Source organism: Egretta garzetta, unplaced genomic scaffold (assembly GCF_000687185.1).
Source record: "Egretta garzetta isolate BGI_Z169 unplaced genomic scaffold, ASM68718v1 scaffold215, whole genome shotgun sequence".
Lineage (NCBI taxonomy): Eukaryota > Metazoa > Chordata > Aves > Pelecaniformes > Ardeidae > Egretta > Egretta garzetta.
Genome location: NW_009259719.1, coordinates 5,347,753 through 5,357,357, shown reverse-complemented (window position 1 = coordinate 5,357,357; position 9,605 = coordinate 5,347,753). Strand labels below are relative to the sequence as shown.

Sequence of the window (9,605 nt, the reverse complement as noted above, 5' to 3'; positions counted from 1 at the left end):
GGCCCCCCACCAGCCATACTGGATATCGTCGGTGGCTGCCCTGTGCAACAGTGACCTCCTGGCTACAGGTGTGTGGCGGCTGCTTTGGAGCAGGGGTTTGGGGGTGTGTGTCGGGGAGTGTCCTGCTCCCTTCCTCAGGTCGGGGTGCATGGCAGTCTCTTCTCTGCTCCAGGCTCCTACAGCGCCAGCGTGAAGCTCTGGAAGTGTGGTGAGGGATTTCGGAAGCTGGAGCCCCTCTGGGACATCCCGTTGGTATGAATGGGGAGGTTGGGGATGGTGGAGCTGGGCTGTGGGGGATCTCTCGGTGGAGGTCCCCCTCCCTGGGTGGCAGGAGGAGGCTGTGAGAGCCCCTCACCTTGTCCTGTCCCCTCCAGGTGGGTTTTGTCAACAGTCTCAAGTTCTCAGCAGCTGGCGACTTCCTGGTGGCTGGCCTCGGGCAAGAGCACCGGTACCGTCCCCCCTCCCCAGTACTGCCTGGGGGCACTCCCCCCCCCTCCTCCAAGGCTCAGCAGAGGGTGACCCCCATCTCTCTCATCTACAGGCTCGGCCGGTGGTGGAGAATCAAAGAAGCCAAAAACAGCATCTGCATCATCCCCCTGAAGCGGAGGGCTGCAGCCTACAGCCCTGAAGCCCCCAACAGCTCCTAAGCCCCTGGAGCCAGGTCATTGAAGCCCTGTCCCTGGAGCTGCACCCCGTGTCCTCTGTGTAGCCCCCGCCCCCTGCCCGGGGCTGGCAGGGCCTGGGGGGGGTTGTGCAGCCCCCTGACCCTGCTCCCTGCTGGCCCTAGTCTCATGACGTGGCTCTGCCCTCTGCGAGGGTCTGTCCCCTTCCCTCAGGTTTGGTTGGATGTGAGCTCTGGAAGAGTCCATTTTAAAAACAAAACAAAACCCACTTTATTTACATAAATTGCAAAAAAAAAAAAATCACACTCTTGTTCACAGAAAAAAATCTACTCTTAAAAACTTGTTTGGGCTCAGATACCTGTGTGCTGTTACTCGCCCTCAGCCCCTGCCAGACCCCGCCCAGGGCTCTGGAGGGGCGGGGGGGGGCAGCGGGCATTCACCCCCACTCCTGCCCTGTCTCCCAAGGGGTGAGAAGCACTACGCACAGCGAGGGGAGGGATGGAGGGGGCTTGGGCCCAGCCCCGCAGCGCTCAGCAGCTTTCCTGGGGCCGAAAATGAGGAGGAAAAGGTGAAACTGTGCAAAGGGCCCAAGGGAGGGTTGCTCTGCTGGCCCAGGGAGCAGGGACAAGGGGCACGGCTTGGCACGGGGTGGGGGGTGTGAAAGGCCTTGCCCCACAGAAGCAGGGCGGGGGGTAGGGCCAGGGTGGCGTGGGCCAGCATGGAGGGCATGGAAGGTGCAGCATGGCCTGGTGCAAGTGGGCGTGACTTCATGTGGCTCGGCAAGAGGGAGTGGGGCTGGGGGCCAGGGCTTGGCATGGGGGTGGGATTTGCCCCACAGCTGGAGCAGGGGATGGAGAAACGAGTGCCACAGCTCAGTCCGAGGGCTGGCGGCTCTGCACTATGGGTCGGTACAGGGGATGGGGGGGAAGTTTGCTGTGGCTTGGGGCAGGGGAGGGTGATGTGCACCTCAGCGGAAGGGACAGGGGGATTCAGACCATGGCTTGGTGCAAAGGACAGGGGCACATGCGCCGCAACTCAGTGCAGGTGACAGTGGGGTCGTGCGCCATGGCTCAGTTGAGGGGCTTGGGGATGTTTGCTGTGGCTTGGAGCAGGGACAGGGGCTCGTGCACCAGGGCTCAGTGCAGGGGACAAGGGACATGTAATGTGGCTCAGTGCAAAGGGGGGGTGACACATACCGTGACCCAGCACCTGGGACGCGTACCTGGGGCGGGGGCTGAGCCTCCTGGCTGCCTCTGGCCCCTGAGCTGGCCGTGTCACGGGCGCTTCTCTCCCTGGGGAGGGAGCCAGGGTGCGATGCGGCCATGGGCAGGAGCAGCAACACCACGGCCTGGCCCCCCTGTCCTTCATAAGGACGACGTCGTGGAGTCCACCACCTCACGGCCGTTGCACACTGTGGGCACGTACTGCGAGGCCGAGCCTGGCCGAGAAGGCAGTGGTCAGGGGCAGGTTGGGGTCTGGCAGCAGCAATCCTCCCCCCACCCCGACCCTGCAGGGCATCCCACTGCGGTGGGTGATGGGTGCCCAGGGAGCTCCATCCCCTGGGGCTGGGGTTGAGGGTGCCCAGGGTGGCTGCATCCCCCCCAGATGACGACAGCCCCCCAGGAGTGGTAGCCCCTAGCAGACCGTGCTGCAGCCTTGGGGCTTATGTGAGATGGGGGCGATGAGGACTTGGGGCAGAGCCAGGGATGAGCCATAGGGGACACAGCACCCTCTAGCCCCTTATTTCCCTACCCCGCATCCCAGTTTCCTTCAAGAGCCCATGCTGGGGTGCCCCATCTCTTCAGACCCCCTGCACTCACCAGGGTGGCCCCCGGGCCTGCCACACTGAACCTTGTGGTGCCCACGCGGTGGCTGGCCACGTTCTTCTGGGGCTGGAAGAGTATGATGTGGAGCTTGGGGGTGAAGAGGCACCCGAGGACGACGGTGCCGCTGAGGCTCACCGAGATGCACATGGTGGTGGTCTGGACCTGGAGACAGGGGTGGGTGTCAGGTGCTCCTGCCACCAGCCCTCTGCCCCAAGGGGGGCATGATGAACCCCTCACTGTGGCCCCAGCCAGCCCCCACCGGGCAGAGGCTGCTGCCTGCACCCCACAGGCACATCCCACACCACCCCAGCTCCTTCTGTCATGGTGGACCCGCTGTAGACCTAGGACAGTGGATGGGCACTGCCCTGATGGGGGCATGCTGCTCCTGCAGAGGTGGTGCACCCTGAGCAGCCACACACACAGAGTCCTCCAGGCCTGGCAAGAACGTGGCTGGGCACCTTGCTGGGGATGTTGAAGTGCTGCAGGGTGCACCCCATGCTCCTCCATCCTTGTCACTGCTTGGATCCCCAGGGACCAGGCTGGCCCTGGGGTTGACATTCGTGCTGGTGTGGGGGGCCGGACATGTCTCATGCCTTTGTGTCATGAGGATGAGGCTGAAGGACAGCAATTGCTCTCTGCGCTCAGGTCAGTGGCGGGGGGTCTCTGGAGGTCTCAGGGAATTTCCCAGCCTCACCCTAGCAAACAGTCTGCCAAGGCAGAGTGGGTCTTCTCCCCAGGACTCATTGCCCCTTAGCCACAGCCGTTCAGCCACATTTCACCCAGGAACAAATGGCCCAATGCAGAGGTGACCATCACCAGGTCCATGGCTGAAGACCCTTCCCCAAACCCATGCATCTCCTAGCCACAAATCCTGCAAGGCCCAAATCACCCAGATCACGCCCTATTAGAGCTTTCCCTTCCCTCCCCCCTCGACCCCGCCAAAACTCAGGGTCTTACTCGGTAGTCGCTGGAGGTCACATAGAAGATGGGCAGGAAGGCCAGCCAGATGATGCAAGTTGTGTACATGGTGAACCCGATGAACTTGGCCTCATTGAAGTTTTCGGGGCATTTCCGTGTCTTGAAGGCGTAGACCGTGCAGAGGACGATCAAGAGGACATTGTAGGTGAGTGAAATGAGCATGTTGGAGTCACGGTTGTTGCACTTGAGGGTAACGATGTACCTCTTGTCAGGCTCAGTCTCCTTGCCTGTGCCAGGGGTCTCCACCAGAAGCCAAATGATGACGATGATCAGCTGGCAAGAGATTAGGGCCATGCAGATGACCACCTGTGATGTGGGGCTTATGAACCGGGGGCGCTGGACCCCCTCCTTCACCCCGCTGAAGATCCTGGCAATGCGATTTGTCTTGGTCAAGAGGGCTGAATAGCAGACGGCAAAGGACGTGCCCAGCCCCAGACGCCGGAGTGTGCACACCTCAGTGGAAGGCTTTGCGATGAAGATGAAGGTCATGCTGTAGCACATGAGGACCCCGGTCAGGAGAATGTAGCAGAGCTCCCGGCCAGAGGCCTTCACGATGGGAGTGTCATTGTTCTTCATGAAGACCCCAAAAACGAAGAGGGTGGAGATAAAACCCAGGCAAGAGATAGTGACGGGACCAATGGCCCAGGCATCTTTCCAGCGGATGTACTCTTGGGGCAACTCGTAGCAGCCATTCAGGGTCTCATTGGGCCAATAACCGAGACCGCAGTCCATGCAGGTGAACTCATCCAGCAGGTACTCGTAGGGCTGGCAGGGGATGCAGAGCCAGCAGCATATGTCTCCGGGCTGCATGCTCTTTATCTCATTCTTCTTGCAGGGGTCACTGCACTGGGACACAGGGATGGAGGTCTCAGCCCACGGGATGAGGCTGGTGTTGAGGGTGAGCCCCTCAGCCCAGTAGCCCACCTTCTGATACCGATACCGCCCGTCCATGTGGTGATAATTGAAGATGTTGTAGCGCCCGATCCCATCGCCGTAGCGGTCAAATCGAACTATGCTCTTGGTGTCTGCTGGCCTGAATGGAGCTGGAGAGAGAAGAAGGGGAGATGGTGACTGCCATGGGGCAGGAGAAGGCTCTCTCCCACTGTGGAGGCAGGGCTCCTTCAAAGGGTCACATCCCACCATGGTCACAGGCAAATGTCCAATTTGTTCCCTGCCTTCACACTCATAATTAGAAGCAGGAAAACAATGGTGGAGAACTATCTCCCCATGTGCCTAAGAGCTCGGCAGCCCCAGCCAGCTCTGCAGGGATGAAGAACGGGATTTTGCAGCCTCCATGGCTCTTAATGACACCTGGGTAGCTGGGCTCAGCCCAAGTCACAGAGAGCACACTTCTAATTCATCCCCAACTATATAGGTCCCTGATCAAGGGTCTCCCTCCAGTTTAACCCCTGAAATGTGAATAAATCATGGCACTTGCAAGTGAGGTCTCCAAGGACCCATGTTTCTGGAGGGGCACCTGTGGGGCTGGTCCCACCCAGCTCTAGCAGGATGGAGTCAGTCACCAGCTTCTCCACACTGGGGAAAGAAGACCTGTATTGCCTCCCAAGGGTGACGGTGGGCTGCTGGCATCCTGGGACGACCACAGCCCATGCCCCAGGTGTCCCTGGGTGTGGGCAGGCTGGAGGAACTGGAGGGCTTTGGGTCAAATATGGGTCTCTTTCCTCCTCCCTGCCCCTCCACCCATCCCTTTCCAGTTAGTTAGGCAGTCAAACCCTGTCTCCACCTCTGGACTCACCATCAAAATTAACATTGAGCATAAAGTCCTTGTAGAACCTCTTGCCATTGACAGGCTTCATGGCATCGCAGAGCTTGGTGGCGTTGGGGCACAGTGCCTGGTGCATGTTGTGGAGGGAGTGAGCCATGGCATAGACTGCATTGACCACGAATGTGATCTTGGACTCTGGCTCAAATTTGCCTGTCTTGAGGGAATACCGGCTACAGTCCTGTGTGTGGAAGCTGCACTTGAACTTCTGCTCCCAAAACTCCCGAAACCAGGGATTTCGGCTGTTATTGTAGGGGTTGAGGTTACGGAAGTAGGTAGCAAACTCCTTAATGGGGTAGGCTGCCAGCTCAATGGTAATCGCTCCCTCTGCCACTGCTTCGCTCCCAGCCACCACACTCTCCAGGGCTCCCCACCCATCACTGGCCACCCATGTGAAGGACACGTTGGCTCTCTGGGCAGCTGCCAACAGCTCCCGGGCATCTTCGCTTCGGGTGAACAGCACGACCACTCTGGCATTGGGCTTCTGCAGCAGCGCTCGGACCACCCCATCGTAGGTCTTCTTGTTCATGGAGCGCCCCACCTTCTCAGAGGTGGCAATGCAGATGTTGCGCATGCGGGCTTCTTGCTCAAAGGCCTCGATCCCTGTCTCCCCATAGTCACCCTCCGAGGCCACAGTGGAGACGTAGGTCCAGTTGAAAAAGCGGAGGATCTCTGCCATGGCTTTGGCTTGGTAGAAGTCTGGTGGGACGGTGCGAGCGAAGTAGTCATAGCGGGACTTGTCACTGAGCTTGGCACTGGTGGAGGCATAGCTGATCTGCGGGATCTGGAAGAGCCGCAGCAGGTTGGCCACCTGCATGGAGGAGGAGAGGTGAGCGCCTGAAGACATGGCCCAGTGAGGGACGTTCCCACCGGAGGACCTCTGCCCAACACCAAGTGTTGCATGGTGCTCCCAAGCATGACCATGGGGCTGATGAACAACCCCCCCACAGATGGAGGGTCCTGGTTGGTGGACGGATGTAGAGATGAACAGACAGCACATTCACAGGATTGCCTGAGACGTGCTCATTTCTTTTAATCTTTTTTTTTAATATTTCATGCACTCCCCTCTGAAATTTGGGGCTGGGGGGCTTCAAAGGGGAAAAAAGCCCTGTTAATGAGGCTGTTAAAAACCCAGGCTCTTGGAGCAGCAAAGGGGAGCTTGGGCATGCCAGCGGGGCCGGTGAGCTTGCCCACATCTTGCTGCTCCCCAGGCCAGAGATGCAGCTTAATTAACATGGACAAATATTCTCAACGACAAAAGTTCCCTAATGGCGAGAAGGCCCCGAGCACACCAACACTGCTGCCTGACCTCACCGCACAACCAGAGTCGTCAGCTGGCTGCACCACCCCAGTGCCGCTCATGCTCCCCAGCCAGTGCATGGGCTGCCCGTGCCACCACCTGCCCGCTCGGGGTCAGGACAGTGTCCCCAGCTGTGGGGACACACGGGGTCCTCCAGCAAGAGAAGGGACAAGTGCCCGTGTGGGCTGGACCAGGGTGCTGCCTCCATCACCTGGCCCTGGCTTCTTCTGCCCCAAGGATGGGTGGATGCAAGGACCCAGGGACCAGCAGAGAGGGTTTAACACACCCCAGGGATGTGTTAAATCTTAGCAGGTGCATGGGGTACCAGCAGCCCCTGGGACTCAGCTGGCCTCTCCAGCTGCCTCCAGCCTCAGGGGATGCTCTTGTCCCCGCCTAAGCCGGCCCCTGGGTCTGCAGAGCCACAGGTTTTGGGGACTGAGCTGCACCCCACCCAGGGTGACAGCCTGGTCTGCGGCTTGAGGTGCCGGTCTCCATAGGATCACTGGGGACATGGGGGCAGTGGACCCCTGCGCCCACCCTGCTCCAGCCAGGCAGCCCCATGCCTGAGCCCCACAGAGGTGGGTGCCCCCTTGCAGCTGGCTGCCCCTCATGGCTGGGTTTGGGGGGGGTGGAGGGGACAGTGCCTCCCTTGCCTGCCAGGAGCAGTGTCCTCGCGTCCCCAGTGCAGTGTCCCCAGTGCCATTCTGACATCAGGTGTGTCACCGCTGCGTGCCGGGGGGTGTTCCCGCACCTGGCTGCCCAACCATCCCATGGGAGACAGGACACACGGGGCTGCAGGAGAGCCAAACCCTGCTCCTGTGCCACAGTGGCCCCAGGGGACAGCCACCCACGGGGTGTCAGGGCACCACAGCAGCCACCCCCCCCAGCACTATGCTGGCTAGGAGGGACCAGAACCGTCACGGCTCAGCCGTGGCCATCCAGGCCTGGTGGCGGGGGCTGCTGGTCCGCCGGGCACTGGAGGTGGCCACCCGCAGCACCTGCCGCATCCAGGCGTGGTGGCATCGCGCGGTCACCCATCGGCGGGAGGAGTGGCGCCTGCGGGCACTGGCGGCATACGTCAGGAGGGAGAGGGCCAGCGTCCTCCTCCAGACCCATGCCAGGACGTGGCAGGCCAGGGACTGGTACCGGCGCTGCAGGGAGGCGGCTCGCACCATCCAGGCCCACTGGCGGCAGCGAGGAGCACGGCAGGACGGTGGCACCGAGGACAGCGTGGACCTCAGCATCGAGATCGTCCTGGGCTGAGGGGCTGCGCTTGCTGCTATGGTCCCAGGAGGGGAATAAACACCCGCCCCCATGTGGGACAGATCCACTGGGTTGACTCCCATGGCTTACGGTGGGTGGGGGGCTCCCTGCAGCCCCCAGGGGACCCCAGCCACCATCAGGGCTGCAGACCCCCCATGGCAGCAGAGAGAAGGCTCTCAGTTGCCGGGCTGGCATTCCCTCCCCATTGCAGAAAGGGGCACAGCATCACCACGAGGGATGCAAGAGCATCCCTGTGCCATGCTGGCAGTGGCATCAATGCACTGCTACCAGGGTTTTAGCCCCCCCACCCACTTTTGCCAACCTCCCAGCCCCATCGGAGCCCCTGTTGCCTGGGGGGGGTACCTGGATAGATACGTCGCTGTAGGACCCCCCAATGACGCCAGTGATGGCAGTGGGCACGTCATCGTGGATGGCATAGGAGCCATCGGGGCAGATGTGCTCAGAGCCGTCCACCCTGGTAAGGGAGGCACGGACAAAGTCGAGGGACTGCTCAAGGGCGTAGGTGTCCTTGGAGCAGGTGTCGAGGATGTGGGCACCCAGCTTCACCCCTGGCAGGATGCTCTTGTCCTTGTTGATCTCGTCCAGGGCGAAGAGCATGGCCTCCAGGCGCTGGATGCCCCGATGCTCATTGATCTTGCCACAGTCTTCGCTCCCCACTCCTTTCTCATGGACAGGGAAGAGGCCTCCGATCAACAGGTCCCCATCTGTGCTGATCTCCTTCTTACCAGCCATGCCATGCCCAGCGGCCAGGCAGGTGACCAGGCGCATCAGCCACAGCCAGGCAGCCAAGGGGAGGGCCATGGGGTGCACTGGTGATGGCCGGGGGGCCCGCGCCACCCCGTGCCACCTGCTGCCACCCGTCAAGGCGAGTGCGGGCAGTTCCCAGGCATTGGGATGGCAACGGCGTGGCAGCAGTGGGAGGGGGGTCGTGCCACCCCGGCAGAGCCCTCGGCACCTGGAAAAGCAAAGAGAAAAGCTGCTGGGTCTGTGGGCTGCAAGTCGGGACAGGGACTGTCCCCGGGGCCAGTGCTGCACAGGCAAGCAAGGGCATGAGTCTGCCTGAGCCCCCCACCCCAGTGCCCCTCCACCCAGGGTCCCCTTAGGAAGGAGCCCCCCACCAAAGGGTGAGCTGAGCAGATGTGACAGCTCCCGCAGTGACCCGGGACCCCCAGGACACCCACAAGTGACACAGACCCCAGGGGGGACAAGCAGGGGTGCAGGAACCGGGCCCCCCACAGCACTCTCCGGGATGTACCGGCATGGGCAGGGGGACACAGAGCTGGCTCCCACAGCAGCACCAGACAGAGCAGCCTGCCGCCAGAGCCGGTGCCGGCTCTGAGCCAAGCCCCCAACCCATGCAGCAGCATCAAGGGTGCCGACAGCTCCCAACCTCCAGCCAAGAGCACTGCCAAAAGCAGCCAGCCATGAGCCCACTGTGCCTGCAGCATCCAGCCCCCAGCCACTGCGGTATTTTGGTCCCCATCCCATACCCCTGGAGCCCACCCACCCTGCTGCTGCCCCTGGTGCTGCCGGTGGCACTGGGGCCGGAGCAGGGACATGCTGCTGGCTTCATCCTCCCGCAGCAATGCACGGGGCGGGCTCCGGCAGCCACGGTGCTTTAGAGTCTGTTCTCTCACCACCGCCCCTTCCTTCCCTGTATACTAAATTCAGAGATTTCAGTAAAAGTAAGAGCCAGGTTTGCTGACTCCCTCTGCAGAAAGCACGGAGGCGCAGGGGAATCAAAGGCTTTTGCAGCAGGCAGGCCTTTTTTTGGCAGGAGATGCAGTCCCCTCAGAGATCAGTTGTCTTTT

General features: G+C 61.2%; 2 protein-coding genes across 2 annotated transcripts in view; one reads left to right on the top strand and one right to left on the bottom strand.

The window, feature by feature from the left end:
* RRP9 (ribosomal RNA processing 9, U3 small nucleolar RNA binding protein) overlaps nt 1-667 on the top strand; it is a 4,366-nt gene extending 3,699 nt beyond the window's left edge. Inside the window, exons 9-12 of the mRNA XM_035894663.1 lie at nt 11-68; nt 173-252; nt 375-448; nt 542-667. Of these exons, the coding sequence (XP_035750556.1) occupies nt 11-68; nt 173-252; nt 375-448; nt 542-647 (318 nt within the window). The 3' untranslated portion in view covers nt 648-667. The remainder of the gene's footprint in view (nt 1-10; nt 69-172; nt 253-374; nt 449-541) is intronic.
* Nucleotides 668-1,987: 1,320 nt separating this feature from the next.
* GRM2 (glutamate metabotropic receptor 2) lies at nt 1,988-8,613 on the bottom strand. Its single transcript, XM_009639339.2, has 5 exons — nt 8,137-8,613; nt 5,184-6,021; nt 3,407-4,470; nt 2,431-2,611; nt 1,988-2,061 (listed from the first exon to the last, which is right to left on the bottom strand). The coding sequence occupies exons 1-5, from the start codon at nt 8,593-8,595 to the stop codon at nt 1,988-1,990; spliced, it is 2,616 nt and encodes an 871-aa protein (XP_009637634.1). The 5' UTR covers nt 8,596-8,613.
* Nucleotides 8,614-9,605: the final 992 nt, after the last annotated feature.